This window comes from Podarcis liolepis (genome assembly GCF_965112155.1).
Source record: "Podarcis liolepis genome assembly, chromosome: 5".
NCBI classification, from domain to species: domain Eukaryota; kingdom Metazoa; phylum Chordata; class Lepidosauria; order Squamata; family Lacertidae; genus Podarcis; species Podarcis liolepis.
This window is the reverse complement of record NC_139556.1, coordinates 55,982,493-56,008,450: the sequence shown is the minus strand read 5'-3', so window position 1 is coordinate 56,008,450 and position 25,958 is coordinate 55,982,493. Positions and strand designations below refer to the sequence as shown.

General features: G+C 43.3%; 1 protein-coding gene across 2 annotated transcripts in view; it reads right to left on the bottom strand.

Annotated features, from left to right (window-relative positions):
- XPNPEP1 (X-prolyl aminopeptidase 1) overlaps nucleotides 1-16,198 on the bottom strand; it is a 35,004-nt gene extending 18,806 nt beyond the window's left edge. For both annotated transcript variants that reach the window (XM_083504950.1, XM_083504951.1), the window contains exons 1-6: nucleotides 16,075-16,198; nucleotides 12,672-12,771; nucleotides 7,211-7,331; nucleotides 4,353-4,416; nucleotides 2,565-2,669; nucleotides 218-310 (exon numbers count right to left, since the gene is read on the bottom strand). In XM_083504950.1, the coding sequence (XP_083361076.1) occupies nucleotides 218-310; nucleotides 2,565-2,669; nucleotides 4,353-4,416; nucleotides 7,211-7,327 (379 nt within the window). In that variant the 5' untranslated portion in view covers nucleotides 7,328-7,331; nucleotides 12,672-12,771; nucleotides 16,075-16,198. The remainder of the gene's footprint in view (nucleotides 1-217; nucleotides 311-2,564; nucleotides 2,670-4,352; nucleotides 4,417-7,210; nucleotides 7,332-12,671; nucleotides 12,772-16,074) is intronic.
- Nucleotides 16,199-25,958: the final 9,760 nt, after the last annotated feature.

The window sequence follows — 25,958 nt, the reverse complement described above, 5'->3', positions numbered from 1 at the left end:
ATCCACCTCCTTCTTGAATAATCAGGATATCTCACTGCCTCCTTGGAAAAACATCAGCCTCCCTACCCCCAACTACCTTGGCTGCAGAGAAAGGGTTTCAGGACAAGTTCAACTACCCTGGTTAGAGCCAACCCCTTGATGCTGTGTGGTGAAGCAGCACGGGTCAGGAGAATCTAACCATTTACACAAATCAGAAGGCATTTAAGGGCAAGCTAACCTGCTGAAATGATGAAAGGATCTACTCCAACTTTGGAACCCTCGGGGAGAACACTCACAAGCCAGTCCTCCTGCGCGGGAGTGTTCTTCAGACCTGAAGGCAAGAAAGAATTCAAGAAAGATTGCAAAGTTTAAAGAAAAGCAACACAAGCATGGAGACCTTGATCACAAGACGGGGAGCAAAAAACCTCAACACAGCGGTTTATAACCAAATTTAAGTGCAGAAATGCATACCCAAACCCCAAGTAAGACTGCAGTGCCAGAGATGGAAATAGCACCAGCGGTGGGGAACCCCCAGCCCACCAGGCCTCCCTATTTGGCCGCAATGTAATTTTGGCCAAGCCACACCCCTCTTGGGCAGCTAAAGGCTAAAAAATTATTTCTTTTCTTCACTGCTCACTTTCCTCTGTGGCCCCCTAGCCTTGTGCTGTGGCTCCACATTCACGTGATTTTCACCTGTGGCCCCCTTGGAATATCCTGGACCGCCCAGGGAGCCATATGGCACCCAGTTGGGAAACACCGCAATAGAGTCCCGCCCATGGCTTTTTGAAAGCCTTAGCTGATGAGCTGTGATTGCACAGAGCTGTGCAAGGCTCTTTGAAGTTGCAGCGGTCGACTAATTGTCAAGACTTCAAAGTGCTGCGAACGGAATTGCAACACAGGTTACCGACAGGTGGCTAGTGCCCTCTCCCCTGTCAAACTTGCCCTGTGAGGGAGATAAGGACCCAGCACACAGGTCAGGTCCACTTCCCCATGCCTGGAATACCGAATAGTATTTTGGGAGAACAAACCATGCGTAAATCCCTAGGAACAGATACTCCAAAACCATGACCCCTCACCAACCTTTATCATAGAAGCCCTCTGCTCCCAAAACAAACCCCATTTATGGAATCCTTTCCATACACCTAAAAACACTGCAGATATTCAGCAAAATTAATGACTTGGAGCTTGGAGCACTGTGATACAGTGCAGTGTGGCCCAGAATGTTGCCCCTTTAATAACTCAGTTTGCTCCCTACTATTTGCCTTGGGAAATCAGCAATCAGCTTCAGAGAACAATTGAGTCAGAACCCTGGGCTAGATGGACCAGTGTTGCCTACTCCAACTAGGAGATGTCAGAACTTTTCCATTTCTGCCAACTGATACCCTTGAACCTGAAGCCTTCTGCATGCAAACCATGCACTCCTCACACTGAAGCATGGTTAATTTCAGCTATAGCTACTGCTAGCCCCAAGAGCAAAGCACCTGGGAGGTAGCCAAACAGAGCATCCTTCCTTTCCCTGCCTGCCTCCACTGATTTGAGTACCACTGAAAAGAGAAGTGGTGCCCATGCGAGCTCTTTCCTTCTCCTATCTCCCTTCCCTCATCAGCCTTTGTTCTCACTAAGGTCAGAAAGCACTGCAGTTGCTAAGCAACCAAGGGATGGGCCGAGGAACAACAAGTTGCAAGTACTGGCAGCAAGTTCAGCGATAAAGGAGGAACTGGTATGTTCAGGAAGCCCAATGGTTAAAGGGGGGGGTCAGCACAAGGAAGAGAATGGGGAATGCTGGACTAGTCAGAAATTCTGATGTCTTGTCCTAGTGCCTCCATTGGGGAAGCTGAAACCATCTCTGTGGTTCAGGGTACCCTGAACATTGCAACATTTTAATGTCATGCCTCTCGCACACACAGTTTCTGTTCCTCAATCTTTCCCCGACACGCCCATATAAATGACAGCAATTCGGTACAATTTCCATAGCTAGAATTATGCCCCCCCAAAAAAAAAAATTACAAGAGTTTTCTTAATTTTGAGTTACATGTCCAGATATTAAATGCGGACTTTCTGCAAGCACAGTATGGCTCTTTACTGTGGCATTTGGAAAGCTGGGTGCACAATTCACAGGCCCTCAGCTGCACCTTCAAGTGAGCCTGGAAGTAATCAGACCTAACACAAAATGAAGAGGTCACTATGGGGCAAGGTCACATCACCTTTATCGCCTTTGCTCAGCATCTGTCAATCACTCAGGCTGCATTCAAGCAAACTCCATTATATTCTTCTCATAGGGTTGGTACAGGAAGCTGCAACTTGCTTTTATACTATTCACACAAGAAATGCTATTGTATTTTTCCAGCGAGCACTCACACTTGGTGAAGGGTACAGCCAAAAACTAGGATTTGCTTGCTTTCTGCCTGCAAATAACCGCTGACTTTGGGCAGATATACTAGAAAGGGAAAGCAAGAGGCCCTGCTCCTGTAACATGTTCAAGAAAACGTTTTCGCCATGTAACAACAGGACCAAGGGAGCGTTAATGGGTTAAGAAGCACAACTAAAGGAACTAAAGCAAAGCACTAGTTTGGGCTCTCACACACCCATCATCATGAGTGTCCAGTTGGTATCCATTTGCTCAGCAGCTTGGAGAAAGTAGCGTCCGTCGGTCCACATGGCAGCATCTTGTGCTGTTATTATGGCGGTTCCTGAGAAAGAGTGAAGAAGGGAGAGGTGGTCATATATTATACACACAGACAGACATGGCCATTGGTGCCCGCTGAATGAAGGGAAATAAAACAATCGAACTTGAATTAAGTTTGTTCCAAAGCATCTGAAATTCAGGCCAGAACAGTAGAGTTTACCTTGAGAAGGCCTGAGCTAAAATACTCACTTCCTGGGACATAAACCATAGTTAGGCTGCTGACACCTGGACTTGGCTGTTTTACAGTAAGGGGTAAACAAAGCAACACAAAATGGCTGGCTTGACAATGCTTACAATGCATATATATCACACACACAGCTTGAAATGAAACCTACATCTCATAGCTGCAGTTTAATGCGTGTTACCAAAGGGACATGCTGCTAAACAGAACACACTGTCCCTATGAAAGATAAACAAGGCTTTTCCCACCCATTAGCTGAATTTCAATGCCCAGCGATTTCAGATGCAGAAAAAATGTTTTTTAAGAAGATTGAACTTGGCTAACCAACACTGTTTACCGCTTAATCCCCCAATCTGCCAAACTGCAAGCAAATCTGTTTCCACTGGTTTCGCAGAGGGAAAAAGAAAGGCAAGCTGCGATCACTGTATGAAACAGTTAACAGGATTTTTCACTTTATTGAAGGGTCATCTGGGGGTCGGCAAAAGCTCATTACTACACGGGTATTACGTCACCATTCCAGCTGGTGTCGATGCTGAAAGGGGAAGGGACAAGTCAAACTTTTCCTTCGTGTTTTTCTTTCAACCCAGCACGCAAACTGCAAAGCACAACAGTTTTTCCAGAAGTGAGCTGAGCCAACTCTCTCCACCCCACCCCTACGCACATACCAAAGTTCAGCAGCCACACTGCTATAGACTTATCTGCCCAGAGCAGGTAATATGGAATATATACCAAGTCTGCCTTAAATGTGGTGGAGAGAACTGTTTATGCGGCATGGTAGGGACTGATTTCTTCCCCTTAAAAAGTTACACACAACAGCAGCCAGGTTTGGACCAGTCCCTACTCCTCTCTAGTATATAAAAGCATCAGGAAACAGATGCTGACATCACCTTCCCCATTTCATTTTTAATTTATACGACAAATGCCACTATGATTAAGGCTGCAATCCTACACACCAGCGGTAGAGAACATAAAGCCTGTGTCCCTGTCTTGCTCCCGGAACCCTCCTCAGATCACACCCCATATCCCCATGCCACACCTCTCACTGCTCCCGATTCACCCCGCAAGTGTTGTATTTGTGTGTTGTATTTCGTGAGTCAGGCTGTGCTTTGGCAAGAGGAAGGAAAAAGAGAGAATGGAGCTGACTCTAACGGTGTTTCAAAATGAGCTGCTATGTTGTTGTTTTTAGGAATGCTATTGTTTTATTGCATTGTATTATATTGTAGTTTTGCAGTTTCGGTGTTGGGTTATCTATACATCTTGAATGCATTTTGTAAACCACTTAGAAATTGTCTTAAGCGGTGGGTGTATCAAGACATTTTGCAAATTACACAGAGATTATTAAACAGACTGGATGTAAAATAACAGCAACAACCATACAGCACTTTAGCTTTAGAGGAAGTTGGAGAGATTCGTGTTTCGGCCCGTGAACCTCAGAGGAGGAGCTTGGCATTCAAAGCTGAAGAACTGTCAAATGTGACGGGGTCAAGCACAGTTCTGGGAACATACCTGCTGAGCCATCAAACCCGCAGATGAACTGTCTTCGGCAATCACAAGGCGCACTGTACTCACTCTAGAAATGAATAGTGAAAAGAAAAAGGGGAAAGTGAGCCTAATGATGCACAACAGCAGAGAGAGGCACCAAGAGCAGCAGAACATGCTTCCTGAATTAGCTGTGCTGCCCTATCAGGTGCTCTTCCAGATGCAAAGAAATACTGAAAAATCTGAACAAGCTCTTCCTCTGCACAGCTGGTGAGAATCCCAGACATCTGGTGGGCACCAGGCTGGGGAAGGCTGCCTTCATATAATTATTCCACTGAGACATTTAAACCTCCATGTTTATTCTTCATTTGTTTACTTCAGATCTGCAGTACTTTTTCCTCCGACATTTCTCACAGCGCTCATGTTTATTTCACTCTTGACCACACCACTGTCCAGCCAAACAAGTCAGGCCTTTGATGTGGCAACACAAGCGGAAGAAACGCCCCCAATATCTTCTGATCCTGGAAGCTGTAATAGACGATATGCCTCAAATCTGTAACCTTTGCTTTATTTTACTGGCATCCTCTAACTGGATTTTATGAGAAGTACTCAAAAATGGGTGTCTACCTAAAATCTCCTCGTTATGAATTTCAACCACTGACAACAAGCTGCTCTGGCCTTGATTATAAGCTCAAAGCAAAGAAGCCTAGAAGTCTCCACTGCTGGCATGTATCCCATGCAATTCAGAACTTAATTTGCTAAGGCAGAATCTACTTTTTCTAAAACTATGAGAAAGGTAGCTTTCCAGCTCTGATGTTCACAGACCAGTGCAGTCACAATACTGGCTCCATGCAAACAGTGGTTTGCAAACTGAGGCAACCTAAGGAATGCATCCTTCCTACTCTTCCTATTTTCCATTTTCTTGTTGGCCTGAATCATGATTTACAGTGATATTTTTATCAACGCTAATCATGCTTCAACCTAGCCAGGTACCCTTCAACCGAGGCTAGTACGGCTAACCACCATCAGCTTCCATCCAGCCCCACAAATAATTTATGAAATTAAGTATATATGCTTACTTTGCGTAAGATAACTTTGATGCTGTGAAATGGTAGGTAGCCCTACCACCACCACCACCCCCACTTGAAGCCTTGCTGAGGAACACTGGTAGAAAATCAGTCAGGCAGTTCATTCTTCTTCTCCCCCCACCCCTTAATTCATTATTACGTTTTTATCCCACCTTTCCTTTAAGGAGTTTAAGGGAGCCATGCATTGCCAGTCCCACCCTTTTATCCTCCCAACAACTCTGCGAGGTAGGGTAGACTAATAGATTGCGAGATTTCCCAGTGAATATAATAATAATAATAATTTGTTATTTATACCCCACCCATCTGGCTGGGTTTCCCCAGCCACTCTGGGCAGCTTCCAACAAAGTATTAAAATACAGTGGTTTGTTAAACATTAAAAGCTTCCCTAAACAGGGCTGCCTTCAGATGTCTTCTAAAAGTCTGGTAGCTGTTCTTCTCTTTGACATTTGGTGGGAGGGCGTTCCACAGGGCGGGTGCCACTACCAAGAAGGCCCTATGCCTGGTTCCCTGTAACTTGGCTTCTCGCAGTGAGGGAACCGCCAGAAGGCCTTCAGAGCTGGATCTCAGTGTCCAGGTAAAACAATGGGAGTGGAGACGCTCCTTCAGGTATACTGGGCCAAGGCCATTTAGGACTTTAAAGGTCAGCACCAACACTTTGAATTGTGCTCGTAAACGTACTGGGAGCCAATGTAGAACTTTCGAGTGAGTTTCGTGACCAAGTGGGGTTTTGAACCCAGGACTCCTTGGTCACTCTGTCTACTTCAGCACACATGTACTTGTGTCCTGAGAATCAAGGCTTTAAACCATGTAAATGGGGGGACACGGTTTTGCTGAAGTCATGGTATGCAGCAAATCTAGTGGATACAAAATAAGGAGGGGTGGGTTTCTTCCTGTCCATTCAGCTCTCTGAACAGAACAGAACAAACCTGATAAACTTGCCCAGCAGGAAAAGCATAATGCGTGGTCTTTGCATTACTGCATTCCCTAAAGCGACACAAAGAAATAAAGAATCTTGCAGGTCATATTCCAAGATCCACAGGAACATATTAAAAGTCTCACAAGTGTAACCAGAGCTACAGAGAAGCAGGCTCAGGCAGGAAAAGAAGCACCTGTAGCAGCTGCAAAAAAATAAAAATAAAACCCTCTTGCCTGCAGCAACTTGAGAGCAGAATAGCTGTGTGTGTGTTTGGTTTGCTTGCTTTATTAGATGAAGAACACTGCGCACTGGCAGCTGGAGACACTGTTCTCTGCATACAGCATAAAACGCGGACAATGGAGTAGCCATTAATCCTGGAGCAGGGCTTTCCACGTGGCTGCCCCCCTTTTGCCCCACTACCTGCACCTTCCGGAAACAACAGAAGATATTTTTTGTTCCCAGTCAAAGAAATGGGTCTTAACCACGAGTGCCTGCTTTCCTAGGGTTTCAGTCTTGTTTTAAATGTATTTGCTGATTTTGTGTTTAATAATCTCATATGTAAATTGCCTTGAGACGGCTGTTCAGAAGGTGATTAATAAATGGATGATAGTAGCTGCTGGGGGACAGGAATCTTACTGTGTTCCCGGCCTATTTGTGGGCTCCCCTAAACATTCCCACTGTGAGAATAGAACACTGGACCTTTTCACAGTGTGCATCACCTTGATCTAGGTTTAGGATATGGTGGCATAGAATAGGGATACCTCTACATATTAAACATGCTGGGCTAAAGAAACTTAATCTTTAGCTCTTGGCTAAAGCTCTTGTAGCACGGGGGAGGGAAGAATTCTACCGACAGAAGACAATTCTGCTGAATCCCATACCTGGTGCGCATCTCCGGAGGGTACAATGTAGGCTTGGATCGGTTCTGGAACATATTTGGAGTTTCTCATTGCTTGTTGAAGCAGATGAAGCAGCTCTGTAGTCTTCTTGGGAGCCATATTCCTATTTGGAATTATATATATTTTTTTAAAAAGTCTGAGAGTCCTGTGGATTTCATACCTAAATATTTCAAATATGTAAAAGAAACTCCATGGTTTCCAACCTGCAAGTGAACTTTTCCTCCTCCCCCCGCCCTCCCTTTCTTCTCCCACAGGCAACTTTACTGTGGTACAGTTTGACCCCAACCACACTCGACCAACTTCCAGGACCTTGCATTTGTAATGATGAATCTCTTGGCAGTGGATGCCTCATGAGTGGCAGATTGGAGGAAGTACTCTGCATGGGAAACTTTAGGAAACGAAGCACAACAGATGCTCTGAGGCATGTGAGAAGGGCAAGGACATCGAACAGGAAGGAAGCAATTCACAAGCTGCTGCTGCTGCTCTCAGTTGTGGGGAATGTTCCTAGAGCTTCTCACTGCTTCCTATGTGCCATCGTATAATAGTTTACTGCCAAGGACAGTCAGTAGGTTCCACAATCCCTCCTTTCTCAGCAACACGTTTCCCAAGGGAAAGAAAACGTTTCATTTTTCCAAGTTTAGATCTGGCAGCCCTACCCTTGCAACTTTCCATGTCTCCTTCCCAAAATCAAAGTAAGTGTGGTGTAGTGGTTAGTATCTTGGGCTACGATGTAGGGAACTGGCAGTTCAAATCCCCGCCCAGCCATGAACCTTTGGTCAGCCACTATCTCTCAACCGAACCTCCTTTACAGGATTGTTGTGATGATAAAATGGGGAGGGGGGGGGGACATGTGTGCTGCCCTGCGGTTCCATGGAGGAAAGGCAAGATATAAACAAAATAAATAGAGAAATAAGAAACATGGCTTGTTGGGGAAGTGTATTTAGATAAGACGAGCATAATAATATTCTTTGGGCAATTCATGTGTCACAGATCACAGATCACCCAGAGCTACCATCTTACTGGAAGATATGTCTATATTTTTATTAATTTTTATAAAATTCATACCGTGCCTCTCATCATAGATGATCTGGCAGGTGTAAAACCCTTTCTTTCTAGTTATCATTATCATTTATTTATATGCCACTTAATGCCAAAACAGTCTTGGGTCGGTTATCCCAGAAAGCAGCACACGTTGATCATCTCTATCCCAGATTACAATTCAGGATTACAACCCTTTTTGGCACCATTTGTGCATTCTCAAATGACTCCACTACCCAGAAGACTGAGGTTATTTTGGACTATTCCAGTGCTGGTGGAATATTTGCTATACAAAATCATGCAGGTCCATCTGCAGATTAACCTGGGCTCACATCTACATTATTAATTTGGCACTCACAAAGAACAGTGGATGCTCATTCAGATATGTCAATTAACATCTGAAACGGGGGAAAGGGGAAACTGGCATATACAATAAGCAACTTCACACTGGAATTGGCACTGAATCAGCAGCTACTGAGTCACTAATATTCATTCAGCACAACACAGAAGCTACAAGATCATACTTCTAATTAGGAACATACCATCTGGTCAGGGTGGGTTACCATTTTCCAAAAGGGACCAAGATTCTATCTTTGGAAGAGCTATTCTGCGGAACAATGTTCAGTGAGTACAGGGTTGTTTTTTATTCAAACATTGTGATGGGGGCGGGGGGAACTGTGCCAGTGGAAATTTGTTTTTCTTTACACCACTTAAAGAAACTGGAGCTCTTTTGGAATAAGATCAGCCTCACTGTAGCCCACTACCATATCACCAATTTACTGAATCCCTCCATGGGGATTCTATTGGAACTTGCAGCTTGCCTTGGCATGAGGACATGAAGCCATTGCTGATTGACGACAATGGCTGGTGCCCATCGGGATCCGTAGGACAGAAAACAGAGAGGCCATCAGTAAATGGCGAGTAGAGCCAACTAATTCTAGTTTTGCCCCCCCCCCAATTTTCCCCTGCTGAGTTCTACAAAGGCCGATTGAGGGGGAGGGGCTGGCATAAGAACGATCAGGCCAATGGTCCATCTAGTCCAGCCTCCTATACTCACAGTAGCCGTCCAGATGCCAACAGGCAGGATCTGAGCACAAGAGCCCTCTCCCCTCCTACAGTTTCCAACCAGAGCATAGCCATCATGGCCTGGCAGCCATTGGTAGCCCTATCCTCCATGAATTTGTCCAGTCCTCTTTTAAAGCTATCTGAGTTGGCGGCCATCACTGCCTCTGAGGGGAGAGTGAGTTGCAAAGGTTAACTATGCACTGTGCAAAGTGCTTTCTTTTATCTGTCCTGAACCTTCCAACATTTGGCCTCATTGGATGTCAGCAAGTTCTAGCGTTGTGAGAGAGGGAGGGAAACTTTTCTCTATCCACTTCCTCTGTGCCGTGCATAAATGTATGAACATCTCTCATGTCTCCTCTTGCCTGCCTTTTCTCAAGGCCGCAACCTTTCCCCACAGGAGAGTCACTTGATCATTTTGGATGCCTTTCCTTAACTCTTTCCAACTGCACAATATTCTTTTTGTGGTGAGGACAATATGCTTTTTGAGGACTGCTTGTAATAAGGAAGGCAAGCAAGTGGGACTGCTGAGGACACAGCGAGGTGGGATGAGGCAGTGTCTCATTTGCCCTAATGGACCGGCTTCCTCTGTCGATAGAAATTCAATAACAGATGGCCTTGCCCGCATGTCACCAGGCCACCATCTTCCATGGCCATTGATTAGCCACTAAAATAGAAAGGGCCTTGAGCAGCCAAAGCCCAGTATTAAAAATGGGGTATGCTTGCTGCATGTTAACTAACCCTCAGCAAGAGTACGGCACGTGGCCAATAAATGTGACTGAAGTGCAGTTGTGAATCAGACCAAGGCATTTAACTTCAAATGCCCAACCAGAAAGGAGGATTTGGGATCAAAAGGCAATGACATACTCCAAAACTGCGATCTTGACACAGCAAGGTCTGAAACAACTTGGGCAACGCATGACAGTAGCTCTTTTTAAAAAAAATAGTTCAGGAGTGCACACAAGTAACAAATTTGCTCTCATTAGCCCACTTTTGTGGGTATTTTTAAAAGCACATCTGCTTTGGGGAGGAAAGGTATCCCATTAAAAATCAAGTGTAAGTACCATGAGGCTGGACCTAGTTCCTGTGCTAATGCATTCACAGTTGCAACGCTTCAAAAATGTCACAAGCATTTCTCCAGTGTGGTTCGCTTTTGAGGGCCAAACTGCATGTGACATTGGGAGACCTGTAATCAGATCTCCTGTGTTTTTCCCAAAGGTAAAAGTTCCGTATTTTTCGCACCATAACACGCACCTGACCATAACATGCACATAGTTTTTAGAGGAGGAAAACAAGAAAAAAAAATTCTAAACGAAACAGTGGATGTATGGTTTTTGTGCTTCATGCTGTGGCTACAGACATGTGATCTGACGGTGAGTTTGGGGTAGCCCAATGCAAAAATCCTGAGGATCCATGTGGATCCATGCTTTGTAACCACGTTTTTGCACCACTGTGGCCCCAGGCAACAGTGGGTGCGTGATTTTTTTGGTGCAAGCTGTAGCCATGGACATGCTATGTGATCTGATGGTGAATTTGGGGTGACCCAGTGCAAAAATCCTGAGGATCCATGTGGATCCGTACTTTGTAACCACGTTTTAAGTGGGGAGGGAAGGAAAAGCACTCAAGGGACAAGGAACACGCGTGGGGTGGGTGGAGAAGGATGCTGTTAATAATGCAGAAGAGGGGTATAAGAGGAGAAGGCTCCTCTCCTCTCCCGCTTTGCTCCTTTAAAGGCTCTGCTTCTCTCCCTCCTCCCCGGCTCGCTGAAAAAACAGCTCCGGACTCTTGTAAGTGGCTCCTCTCCTCTCCTGCTTTGCTCCTTTAAAGAAGCAGGCTCTCTGTCCCTCTCTCCTCCCCATTCAGCGGCTCTTCTCCCGCTTTGCTGTTTCAAAGCGAGCCATGGAGGAGGGAAGGAAGGAGACCCATGGATCCTCTGCTCACGACTGCAGCAGATCCCCCCGCCATCCGTAGGCATTCGCTCAATAACACGCACAGACATTTCCCCTTACTTTCTAGGAGGAAAAAAGTGAGTGTTATGGTGCAAAAAATACGGTAGATGCATGGGGGGGTTGACAAGGACAGAAAGCAGGACTAGGGGAAGGGGTTAACCCTCCCCCCAAAGACACATATATCTTTTCCAATCTAAACTTCTGTCCCTTGAAAAGCTGTGGTGCAAAAGCTAATAATAATTAAGAAAGAGCAAACTGTCGCTCCAACACTGCAATGAAAATATTGCCAGGAGAGTGTGCACGTTGTCTCCCACAGGGCAAATAGCTTTAGATGAGGCAGTTCTGATCAGGAAAATCCCCTGCCTCGCCAGCACTGTTTTCCCAATCCAATGCTTTCCTCTTCCCACCCCCGCCCCAGCTGCTTTTAACAGTGTGTGTCATGTCACACATTTAGTTTATTCCTGAGTCTCTAGCCCACTTGTCTGTAAAATATCTTTATGAGACAGGTCACTGTCTCAGAACTTCCTGAAAAGCCTCTGGTGGCCTGTATTACTGTATTATTCATACTGTCCTAAACCAGCTCCTTATATCCTTATTGCCAAGACAAAATTCTACTGCCAAAAAAACCCCCTTAATACCACAGTTAAAAAAAAAACAATCAAACAAAAACCACAGCAATGAGGACTAGAAGGTTTATATTTCTAAAACAGTTAGATTCCTCACAGGGTTCCTCACAGCCTGCAAATCACTCTCTCACTTTAGATCTGCCCAGTTCCACAAGTCCTCACTTATGTTTCCCTATATTAGCTTCCCTCTTAAAGAAATCAGTCTTAAAGAAACAAGTCCTTCAGAACTCAAGGGAATGTATCTCACAATATCAAGCTGTTTTGCTCTCTTTTTTTCTAAATAAAGAAACCATTAGAGAACCAAGCAGTAACAATTTTACTTTTTCCATGGAGAGCTAAGTACATTTTGGTTTTGTTTTAAAAAAGAAACTTGTTCATTCTCATTTTATCTGTGTTGTGTGCCTCATTCCTGACTTGAGAAGACCAGACCTTCAAACTGTGTGTCCATAAGATCTTTGGCACAGTCCTACTCTAACAAAACAAAAGGGGGGGCTGCTCTTTTTCTCCTCCCTTCCATTTTCCTTGGGTGGTCATTTATCCAATTTCACTAGATTCCCAATGGTGCCATTTACCTCCATCACTTTGACAACACTAAATTATAGGCAAGGAGTAAGTTTTAATTCTTTCCCTGCTATCATCTGCCCCTGTGGTATTCAAAGACAAACAAAGCTGGAATTAAACGACATTTTCTCATCAGTGTAAAATACCGCCTCAGTTTAAAGGACAGAACCACAGTCTATACATGCCCCCCCCTGCAAAAAAAAATACCTGTCCTGGTTAGTCCTTCCTTGGAATCCTGGGTTCCCCAGCTTTGGACAGCACAAACACTATTCAGCTCCTTCCTTGCTCTTCATTGACTCAGCAGTGCCTGACAAAGCAAAGGGCAAAACTTCAAAGGTACAGAGACTTTTTGCCACAAAAACCCTTCCCTTCCCACAGTGGTTAATCTCAAGCAGCGATCCTTGCAGCGATAGGATTGTTCTAGTTGCAGTTCACAACACCAGAACAGAAAGCATTGTGCCATAGTGGAGGGGCTGCACTTAGATCTGGGCTCAAACCAGTCAGCTGGCTCAAGGCTGCATGAAACTTGATGATTTTTATCATCATTAAACTCCAGCAGGCTCCAGGGTGGGTTACCACAATTTACAATTCCAAACTCAAAACAGATTACAACCAGAGGATTAGGGTGGGCCCTTTAATCACACAAGTCAGGGGTCAAAGGCCAGGGTAAAGAAATGAAAGTTGTATAGCGAAGAAGCCAGGCACACCTCTGTGGGAAAGGAATTCCACAATTTAGGGGCTGCCACAGAGGATGCCCCCTCCCAGGCCATCACACAAACATACCCAAACTTCTGAGGGAGGTAGAACTCCCAAGAGGGACGCCCCTTCCTCACAGAGCTGCTATGAAGATACACAAGATGGTTCCATTTATGTTGCTCTGAACAGCTTGATAAAAAGGTAAAGGGACCCCTGACCATTAGGTCCAGTCGTGGCCGACTCTGGGGTTGCAGCGCTCATCTCGCTTCATTGGCCGAGGGAGCCGGCATACAGCTTCCGGGTCATGTGACCAGCATGACTAAGCCGCTTCTGGCAAACCAGAGCAGCGCATGGAAACACTGTTTACCTTCCCGCCAGAGCGGTACCTATTTATCTACTTGCACTTTGACGTGCTTTCAGACTGCTAGGTTGGTGGAAGGATCCAAATTGTGATAAATGTCAGCAAGGTCCAGGCCATATGTAATCAGTTTAGACTTTAATTCTGGAACGGCTACAGATTAGAAAACGTAACGGGGGATGGCAAGACTTGCAAGGAGGACAAAGTGCATTGTAGTTGTGTGCACACATGTGAGCTGTTGGGGGTGGGCAGGAGTACAAGAAGTTGCTCATTCAGTTGCAGGAGCATGTACCAACAAGCGCTGACCTGGCGTTCTGTCTGTAGGAAGAACTTCAAAAAAGAAACGAGCCATTTCACAGAATTTGCACCCAGGGCTCTCACACCATAACCACATTTAAATGGCTACAAAGAACACATTTTCTTTCTTTATCAGGCCTTTCCTCCAAGGGGCTCAGGATGACTTACAAGGGCCTCCCCACAAAAGCAACACCCTCAAAGGGAGGTGCCTTGGTTAAAAGATTGGGTCATCCAGCTCAGTAATGTCTTCATCCTGACTTGCAGTGACTCTTCAGAGGTTTAGGCAGGACTTTCCCTCCAGGCCTATAGCTGAACCTGATGTCTTCTGTATGTCAGGCACATCCTCTATCATTGAGCTACAGCTCTTTGTCCTGTGGTGCAAGTTAGGCTGAGGAAGTGGCTGGCACACAACCACCCCGGGAGTTTTGCGAGACTTGAACCTGGATCTCTCCAGTCTTAGTCCAGAGCTCTAACCATTATGCCACATAGGCTAACTAAGCTAAAATAGCAGTGCGCCTGTTTAATTTGTGTACCCTGCTTTTTTATTTAAAACCATCAAAGCTGTTTTCAACAAGACTATAACTAATAAAACCAAAATAATCAATATTTTGGTTTGATTATTTATGTTCTTAATTGTTAGGGGTTTCCTGCCTTGTGGGGGGGTTGGACTAGATGATCTTCATGGTCCCTTCCAACTCTACAATTCTACTATTCTAACCAACTGAACAGAATAGAATAAATAGTAGCTAAAAATAGCCCTACACACTAATATTATTTCTGTATTTTATTTATTTATTTATCTATCTATCTACTGCCTTTGTATATCCGCAATGAAATGTAACATACTAAATGGGGTGGAAGGGAGGCCTGTAATGAGTAATAACAGAAATAAGGTTTAAAAGACACACACGCCACAAAAAGCAGATTTTTTGGGGGGTGGCATCTTCAGGAGCTGGTGAAATGAGCTCTCTGTTCATAGCTTCTCCTCTTCTACCTTCCTTCAGGGTGCACTGAGGGTCTTTAAGTAGCCCCTGGGAAAATAAGTTCTCCACAAAATATCCAGAGTATATAAAATGGCTTATTTATGAAACTGTTACTATGGCAGCTACATGGGCATTCAGGAAATGGGTCCCCAGGACTGTACATTAGAGAGTTCTGCCAATAAGACACGTTCTGGCCTACATAAGCAACTTACAGTCCAACCATACATGTTTCTTCAGAAATAAATCCCACTAAGTTCAATATATTTCAATAGGCAGGTGTTCACAGGATTTTAGCTTGAGGCATAAAGCTTTTCACTGAACCTTTTGCAGGTTCGCTACTTCGGGGAACTCTGTGAAGTACCTGATGCTCTGAGTTTAGAAGTGCTGACTTCATACAAGCCAAGTGTTGTTGTTTTTTCTTGTTAGAAGACTAGTTAAGGAATATTAAACCAATGCTAGAATACAGTGTGTGGCCAGTATGTCTAAAATTCTGTTTGCTTCTCAGGTGCATACACACCTGAAATCTTGCTTTATAACCTTGACAGAACAGCTTCTTTTTCTTTCTTTCTTGTTGTTCATTATTGTAAAAGAAAAGAAAGCTTCTCATCTGGCCCGTCAGTCATACTCAAATGCAGTTTCACTTTCATTAATAAAACAATTGTTTTTAATAGTGAGAGCTCATATTTTCCTTCCGGCTCCATTAGCTGCTTTTTAAAAAACATTTCCTAACAAGTGAAAGCACAGAGCAACATTTGGGGGGGGGGATTTTTTTCCCAGGAAGTCCCATGCAGCCAATGTTCAGAATATCCGTTGAAGGCTGGGATCCTATTGCATATTTACTATGGAATAAGCCTCAGTGAACCTATGGGGATTTCCTTCTCAATGAAAATACACTGGATTCGATAGATGCACACCACGCCACACTCATACATATGCATGCACACACTTAATAAGTCTGGTCTGCATCTGATGAAATGAGCTGTGCTCCAAGGGAAGCGAAAATGTGCTGCTCTTTTAAGATGCCACAAGACTCTTCGTTTGGGCTTTGCGCAGAGATCAGGGGGAAATTAAAGCCTAGCCATTTTCTTCACAGCCTGAAATGCTTTATTTTATCAGTTTATTTCAGATTGCTGGAAAGCCGGGTCCTCTGTTTCACAGAGGTCCCCTGCAATGCACCAAGCTGCAGTTTCCGCGTCCCTTCTTTTCCCCTGCCCTCCTCCCGGGCGCGCCACCCCGTTTGTACCCAGCGGCCATCCTGGCCCTTCGGATAGCTCACCTGGCCGCCTCTACTGTTTTGCCTCCCTCACTTCAGCGCTTCCGGGAGGCTGCCATGCAAATCTGACGTCTCCAAACCCCGTGAGCCACCGAGGCCGGGGAAAGGGAAGGGGCGGAGCAACCTCCGCTTCCGTGCCAGTGACGTCGCGGCGGCGGCTCCCATTCATGCTCGCCGCCCGCAAGAGGGAAGGAAAGTAGGAAGGGAGCTTCCCTCGGCTCTGGCATTCTGAGCTTCTTCAGTTATTAGCTGGTGTGCGCGGCAGAAGGAAAGAAAAGTCGGCCGGGGAAATTATTTTAGCCATTTCATAAGATCTAACACACCGGTTGATATTTAACACCCCTCAAAGCCGCTTACCAAAAAAAAAAAAAGATAAATACAATTTTGTTATAAATGGATAATTTTAGTTATTTATTACCAGCGATTTTTTTCTTTAAAAAAAAATTTAGGGGCACTCTCATTTTGACTCAAGAAATTAACCGTTTTATAGTTCAAGTCGGGGAAAACAAATACAGTAAATGGACAAAAGTACAAAGATTCACAAAATGTTTAGGGGTATGTACCCCCAGAAAAAAGCACTGTTTATTACTATATGTAATACATGGGCATAGCCAGGATTTTTATTAGGCCTTTTGTTAGGGGGCGCAGAACCTCAGCTTGCTATGTATTTTTATTGATTTTTATTGATTTGGGGGGGCAGCTGCCCCTCCCTGCTCCGTGCTTGGCTACACCGCTCTTCATCTGAGGAATGCAGGGAGATTTGCACTGTAAAAGCACAAAAATACACAAAAGTATCTAGCAGACAATCACCGCCCCCACAAACACACATACAGTTTTAGAGGCCATTGATTGTTTCATTAGCCCAAGGTTTGGGGGAAGAATTTTCAGCTTGCGCCTAATGATAAGTAATGAAGGTGCCAGGTGAGCTACCCTGACAATAAAATAAGAAAAATAATAATTTAAGACTTTTGAAGAATTGAAACAACAATAGACTGGAATATGAGGCATACATCTTCAAAATAAATTGGAGAATTATATCCAAGTTTTATGTATTTAAAAAGGAAGGGGGCGAGAGAGATGTTGGGCTCATTTATTTCCATGCAAAAATGAACTGTGCTTTTGTTATGGTAGAAACCCTTTCCCCCTTGGCAAGGCCACAAGTGTAATAGGCAGATATTTGAGTGGTGAAGTTTACCCATGATTATCTGTAAAGTTGTAATTTCTGCCTGCCACGCTAGAACAAAAGATAAGGCCCAGGGCATTTCTGAAGCAGTGGCTTATATTCACTAAAGCTTATATGTACCAGGCAAATGGGAAGAGAAAGAAATGGGCTGCTCAGAATTGGACTGTTTATTGAAATGCAAAGCAATGCAATCAGTTTATTTGAATTTTTATCCCTTATAAAGATTACATTTATCCCTCACCAAGCAGTTCAAATCAGTGTCTGTTTATTTATGTATGAATACACTGCCTCTCGATCTGTGATTCCACAGATGGCTAGCTATATGGTTTCGGTTGTGTTTGTAGATGTGTACATACACATGCAATAATGTAACAAAATCCACAGTAAAACAGAACAGATAAAGCAATCAGCCTCATTAAAACCAAATATTATTTAACAAAAATATATCTACCTGCTTCCAATACATAAAAATGGTAGAGGCTGACAGACAAATAGGGAGAGGAGTTCCTAGAGAAAAGGCCCTGCTCCTCATTGTTCCCCACCATGCCTTTAGATGGTAGGGGCTCCCTTGGGAAGATCTTGGTAGTCAGGCCCCCTGAAAGTTACACTTTTTAGCACTACATGAAGTTCTATTTCTTTTACCTTCACAGCACGCCAGCAGAGCAGGTTAGGCTGAGGAACAGTGGGTGAGGGCTAACTAAATAATACTCTTGAGTGGACCCATTGGAATAATACACTTGATTTAAATGGGTCTACCCTGAGTGAAACAAATATTGGATATCACCCAGTGTTTGGCCTTCCCAATGATCTTCATGATATAATAGGGGTTCTCTAGTCCATATGCAGCACTCAATCCACAACCTTTTTTAAAAAAAAAAAACTATCATTACTTTATAACCTAAGGTTGCAGTCCTACACTTATATATAAGAAACTGATGCCGAAATCCAGCATTGCTTGAGCTCTGCAAGTGCAGCTTTCTCCTGACTAAAATGCAGAGTGTTTGAGAACCAGGACATTTGCAGGGAAACCAAAATGCTTGTTTACCAAGCTATCGTACTACCAACTTTACTGTATGCTTGTGAAACATGGACCACTTATAAACGCCATCTCCAACTCCTTGAAATATTCCATCAATGGTGTTTATCTGGAAAAAAATACATATCACCTGGGAAGACAGGCAAACCACTGCCAGTGTACTGGAAGAAATAAAGATCACCAGTGTCAAAGCAATGATTCTTCCAACATCAACTTCGTTGGACTGGTCATGTTGTTCAGATGCTTGATTATCATTTTCCGAAGCAACTACTCTATTCCCAACTCAAGAATGGAAAGCGAAATACCGGTGGACAACAAAAGAGGTTTACAGATGCTCTCTAGGCAAATCTAAAAAAAAATGTAACGTAAGTACTGATAACTGGGAAACACTGGACTGTGAGCGCTCCAACTGGAGAAGAGCCTTTACCAAAGGTGTCATGAACTTTGAAGAAGCACAAACTTAGGGTGAAAAGGAGAAACAAGCTAAGAAGAAGACATGTTTGGCAAACCCTCACTGTGATCAACTCCCACCCGGAAACCTATGTCCCCACTGTGGAAGGATGTGTGGATCCAGAATTGGCCTCCACAGTCCTTACAGACTCGCTGTTAAGACCGTGCTCATGGAAGACAATCTTACTCAGCTCCGTGTGATTGCCAAAGAAGAAGATGATAAGACTAAACCCTTCAAGAACTGGATGAAACTTGTTTCTGAGCAAACGTGTAGGATTAATGTTGCAGCCTGCACATAGTGATGTTTTTTTACCCATCATTTTTGTAAGCTACAGTTGTGGCTGTGTTGGTCTGAAGCAAATGAAAAACAGACCTGATTGTTTATTTGAATTTGTAGAGGTGGGATTCCCACACACACACAGTGCAGAGGGGGGCACTGAACGTGGCTCCACTCCCCACCCCATGATTGGCATTGTCTGGTTTATAAATATCCAAATAGGCCTAAGGAAGCAAAAAACCAATCATAGCTCCTCTGTATGTTTCCCCATGTGTCTGCTCCTCATAATTTGCAGCAAATGGACATATTTGTGGGGCAGTGCAAAACAGGAAGCAGGCCTTGCTGCTAGTTCAAAATCAAGTAAGCAACTTAGACCTGGTTTGCCTTTGATGACAATCAAATGTTTGCAGATTCTTCCTATCCACCAGCATCAATTTTATTTGTATGTTGCCTTTCCACAAAATGATTCCTGCTCAAAGCAACAACAAAGAAAGCAAAGATACATGTCTAAAGCAACTATTGCAAAAGCAATTCCAAACAGGACAAAACAGCAACATAATAGCAAATATGAAAAAACAGGGAAAAACCAATTTTCAGCACCATAAATATAACAAGATTATATTAACAGGATGGAAGTAGTAACAAATAACAAGGGAGCTTGACAGCTTCAACTTGAACCCAGAAACACCCCTCCTATTACGTACGTCTCTCTCCTGCAACAGCTTCTTATAAGACCCAAAGGCAGTGGGTAGGATAAAGTAGCCTGAAACATCCATCTCATTTTGTAATTTACAGGCCCTCTCCTGCAACAACTAGCAAGACTTCCAGGGACATGATCTTGCTCCTAGTATTGATGCCCCACAAGGACCTATAATGCTGCCTGATCTAATGTTTACATGTTCATTCAAATATTGTCATTTTATTTTTCTAATAAAAGTATAGAAGCCACAGGTATGTATCCAGCATTCCCTGCCCACTGGGAAGTTTTAATTTTACACTACAGAGATATTCAATGCAATAGTTGTGCAGGCAGAACTGTGTGCAACAGGTTGCGCTATCTCACCTGCAACAAAGCTACCAGGAACCTGCTTGTGCATTATCTTGCTTAACAACATTCTGCTGAAGTAAAAAAAAATTGGCAGCAGAATATGTCCTGCTAAGTGACTTCAACTTAGTGCTACATTGGATACACTGTTTTCCTTGCATCTCAGCAGATACCAGTTTTCAGTTTCAGTCCTCTCCTCCCATCCAAATCCATATAGCCTCAAAATGACAGGCGTAATTACTGCAAAATCTGATATATTTCCCCTGATTGTTCCCTCAAGTATAACAGCTTGCCAGTTTATTTAGCCTCGAGCACATTTTCACAGGTGGCTTTTTGCTTAGCCCCCTTTAAAAAAGGGAGTTTGTTACAGATGACCACTGCTATAGGATTGCAAAGGGAACTGCTATGACTGAAGGTAAAAGGATTTGTGGTGCAGGATTTTTTGGATAATTGCTTCCAGGTTAGAGCGTGTTTGCTGCAGTCTGGGGTTACCCACAGGACTTGCAGCATGGCTTGTAGAGTAATATAATCATGTGGCTTGCAGCAGCCCCCAGTTTATAACTGCCAAGGGAAGGCACAGCAGATCATCTGCTTGGTTTTATTGCTAACAGGCTAAATCTGGGAGGAATTTCCCTTCATCCATCAAGTGAGCAGCAAGTGCAAGAGAATTTTATGGTACTCTGATTGTAAAGTTTGATCTATTGATGCCTAGGGGGTGGTTCATTTGGTTTTTGTGTTTTTGTTTTAAAAATTGACTTAACCTGAAGTCACAGCTAAATATTATTAATGAAGTTACATACATTTATGAACTGTGCTTTTCACAAATACTGTGACAGAATTGCATGGGACTGCAAAATATGAGAATATTTGTTACCTTATTAGTTATTAACAATTTCATTGTTAATAATTTCAGTGGATTTGATGGATAGTGTTAATATTGGAGCTGCTTAACAAAGGTTAAAGACAGGGGCACAGTTTCCAGAAAATGCAAGACCAGGACATAACTGCCAAAATATATACAGTATATAATGATAATGATAATGATAATAATAATAATAATAATAATAATAATAATAATAATAATAATAATAATAATATATTTTAATACCCCACCCATCTGGCTGAGTTTCCCCAGTCACTTTGGGTGGCTTCCAGTCAAGTGTTATATGCAGTTTTGTATAAAGTTGCTTATTCTACTTTGTATGTATATATGCAAATATGGAAATAATTACTGTAATTTAAATGGAAATGCAATTCATCTCAACACAGTGAGGCAGGTGATCTGTGTACCTGTTCAACCTGCTCTTCAGATGCTAGCTGTTGATGGGCAACTTCAAAGCCCCTGCTCTTTTGTAGTTCTTTATTGGACTTGGACCAGACAGCCCTTCAAGTAGAAAACACCTTCAAAGAGAGAATATTCCTTTGTAAAGTAGAACATGTGGCCACCCCAGAAATCAGACATCCCTGCCCCTCTTCTCTGGACTGCTAAATCTAGTCCAGTCAGGAAACAGGACATAGCGAAGTCAAAATGGACCCAGTAAGTCTAAAATGAATAACCAGATTTTGGTCCTCTACAGGCAGAGTTGGAAAGAAAAGACAAACCAGCACATTGCATGATAGTGTCAGGACATCATGCTTTCTGATCACTCAAACTCCCAGGCAAGAAGAAGGTAAAACTTCACTACCTTTAAGCAACAACAGGAAGTAAGTAATGCTTGCTCACAAACAGTTGGGAGTGAGGAATATGATCCCCGTTCCATGAGCAATACAGCTTTTTGCTTATGAAACACCAGATCTGGAAACTGTGGTAGTTCCACAGTAAGGAAGAAATCCCAAATCCAGTTTAAGGGTTCCTCCAAATAACCTGTTTACTGACCATTCATCCTGACTTGTTTACCCAAAACATATGCAGGGGTTAGATTATCTCCAGCCTTATTTGGAGCATTCATTCTGGTTTGTTTGAAAGGTGATTATACAACATTGACCCTGAGTTGCTTATACATGTTCATGTTGCTCATTCATTTGCCCCACAATTTTCAGTGCATTTCCTCATCACTTTCCTAACTGCAATGAGTTGGATGTTTTGTTTCGTTGCCTTAAAAAAATGTGGATTAGAGTATTACCAGTATTTTGCCCTGGTACAAATAATCCACTTTAAGGGCACAAACACTTTAAGGGAACAAACCTAAATTTCCCCTACATGCTTGAATACTTCCTGCAAAATAGTGACAGCCTAGAAACACCCAGAGAGATGCAGAATTTTTATCTAGTGGAAACAAATGAAATCATCTTAAATAACATAGTTAAAATGCACAAAAACACAAGAAACAACTGAGGGAGGAGTCTTACTGAAGACATTAGATTAGTACTTCTTACATTTTGTTGTAATCAACCAACATTTGCTCAGAGATGATCCACTGAAATCAATAAATCTAAGTGAGCCAAAGTCATTCATTTCAATGGGTGTACTCTGAGTCAGAGTTGGCTACAACATTGCATTCTTAACTTTGGTCTTGGCACTACTTCTCATCCAGTCTCTAGATGCAGGCTGGGGAACCTGTGGTCCTCTAGTCACCATTGGACTATAATTCCCATAATTCCTGACCATTGGCTAGATTGGGGCTGATGGGAGCTGGTGTTGCAGCACCAACCATCCCTGTACTACATTCCTTGGAGCAGCCAGTGAACCATGTTATGAGTTCATGTTCTCCGGATGGGGGGCGGGGAATCCAAACAAATATGGAAATATCTTATACATTACTATAAATAATGCAGACCGCAATGTATCTAATGGTCTCACGGACATCTCAAACATTTGGATTCCGAAATCTAACTGCTCATCTAAACAGAAATGCTATTTACGCAAGTCTACAGTTACACTCGGAAGGTCACAAGCTGGATTTGCACAAGTGGGAGCTGTGGGTCTGAGTTCTTTGTAGCAGATGGGAGAGATGGATAGGACAGCTTTCTGTTCCTGAAGGAAACATTCTGTTTTCTCTCCTTCCTTTGGCAATAAAAGGAGTCATGGCTCCCATTGCTATTTGTGAAGGGAAGGACCTTAGTTTTAGTCCCTCTCCCACACAGCAACAAAGGGCAATTGGCATGGTAAGACCCTTGCAGGAAGTGAGATTTCCATAATTGCCTATTGGCTGTTATTTATTTAAGGCATTTAGATGCTGCCCTTTAGCCAGAAAGGCTCTTTGGGTAGCTTATGGATATCAGTTCTAAAGCAGTTCCCTCAAGTCCATAATCTAAAACAGACAAAAGACTTGTGGAAAAGGAAGAGGAGGAAGGAAGGAAAAGCAAGCTAAAGCTCAAGTTCAAGTTACTGTTCTTATTAATGAAGTTATATAGTTCTGTCCATGCATATCCTGGCTGTCTAGAATAGCAGCAGCCCCTCTGTGATGCCTGTGGAAATTCTGTTTTCCCCTTGATAAACAGGAGTGGTTTCCCATGCATGGAAGCCTTCCTCACTCAAATCAGATCCAGGAGCACAACAGGTGGCAGTGGCCAGGCAAGGAGGATGCAACAGTTCCTGTTAAACCTCTGGTTCTCAAATTCTAGGGGATAGAGAAGGGAGTTCAAGTTTCTCCTCAATGGATCCTCCAGATCAGTTTTCATGATGGTCAAATCAGGAAGCTGAGAATGTATGGGAAGGCCCTCTTCTGCTCTTTCAGTGTTGAATGGCAAGGAAGAGGGACATGGCAAACACCACCTCTTTCTGGCTAGTTTTAGCTTTTCCCTGTGACCCACCATACATAAAACACCTTGCGGATCGCTGTGGTCTTGTTGTCATATTTGTAATAGCACGCTCTCCTACTTTAAGCTAGAAATGTGTAAACTATATTAGGATGCACTACAGATTTCCAGCACAAGCCTAACCATGTCTGTTGTGACATGAATTCAGTAGGTAAGTGAGGTGAGTATTGCAGCCCAAGGCCCTACAGTTACAGCAGGGCTTAACTACAATGTACGTACTTCTTACGTATAGTACTTAATTGTTAAGAATACACACACACCCTGCCTTTCCAATAAAACATTGCTCAAGACAGGCAGCTGAAAATAAAAAAAGAAAATTCAGCATAAAAACACAATCAATGCTTCGTAAAAAAAATTCACGCCAAAGGAATACGCAGCACAAAAAACAAAGATGGCATGAATGTGTTTGGAGATGAGAGGAGTTGATAAGAGGCAAGGGAGGCAAAGCATCACATTCTTTTACTATTTCTCCTCTCTTAACAATACAATCCTATTTCTGCCTACTAAAAATCCCCACTGTGTTCCGTTTGTGTAGTGCTGCAGCCCAAACACACACACCTCTCCAGTGGGTATAGGATTGCAGCCTAAATCCCCCTCCTAAATCTGCTTTTTCCTGGAACTGCAGCCATCTGGCTTTTGTTACTTGCATATGCAAGTTAATGTGGAGTTCCGCCTTTTATATCAACATTGCATTAAGACTGTCACTTAAAATAAATGTAGCTGACCCTCTCTTCTTCTTCTTCTTCTTCTTCTTCTTCTTCTTCTTCTTCTTCTTCTTCTTCCTTTGTGGCTCATCATTATTACCCCTCTTCTTATTCTTCTGAAATGTTGCTCATGACCTTGATTCAGTGAAAGGAATTCTGGATCTCCATGGTTTAGGGAAATGTTCAGGACAACTGGTCAAATCAGATGTTAGATTTTATCGAAGCTTCTAAATGATTGCTGGATTGTAGCCAGCCTTTATGGCTAACAGATAGTTGCATACACACCCTAAAATTGACATTTCTTTTAAATGTCTGCACTGTTTGTTGCTTAGAAGAAAACTGGAATGTCCCTAGTGCATCAAATACTTAGAAATAAAGCTGTTTGGATAGTTCTCCTCTGGTCAGAGCAGTTGAAAACAGTAAATTGATATTGCTCCCTCTTGTGACCTGTGTGTCTCCTGTTCATTTGAACCAGCATATCAGGCAATGGTTTTTATTGGAAACAATTCTTTAAAAATATGCACAATTTGGTTCCAGTTGACCTATGTCTGCAATAGGAGCTGAGCTTGTCCCACTTCTCTCTTCTTCAAGCCTACTCCAGCCCTGCGGATTCCTGTAGGAGCAAGACTTCTCCAGCTTCCTTTCCCTTGTCTTCTCTCGCTATCCTTTTCAGCCACATTTCCTGTTTTCCTCATATTAGTTAGGATCTTGCAGGGAGCACAAGCCAATATGTTGTCCTACAAGGCAGAGGTAGTTAATGTGGTGCCCTCCACATGCTGTGGACCCATCTGCCCCAGCCAGTGCAGCTGATACTCTGGAATCATGGGAGTTGTAGTCCAAAACATCTGGAGGGCACCATGTTGGTTACCCCTTTTATGAGGAAAGCTCTTTCTATCTTTGAACTGCATGAGAAAGATTCTAAAGCACAGCAGGGTGTTCCTTGGAATTTGGCTGAATGGATGCCTTATTAAGGGCCTGACCCTGTGGGTATTTCCCAGAAAACAGAGGCAGCGCTAACCAACTCTTTGTGTTGGAAGAGCCAACCATCTAATCAACTAAACTGCTGCCAGGAACCCATATACAGCCATAACATCACACCTGCAGGTCACAGTGAAACTCAAGAACCTCCTTAGTCTCCCTTCCTCAGGACTGGTAATTATTGGCATCTCATTCATTGCTCCTTTCTGTACCTTTCTCACTTCTCAGATTTTCCTGTCTTCACATAATCTAATCCCCGGTAATTTGCACACAGGAACTCCCCCTTGTGTGTTTAGGTTTCATCAGCAATCCTGCCAGTTTCCACACACCTGCCCTGCTCCAGATAAGGCAACTTTTCACCCTCCATCTGCTTCTATCTCTGTATTAGTAACTGAGTAAACATAAGCTAATGGTCCAGCCAACATAGGTATGTGTAGCTTGGGTATTAACTTGGA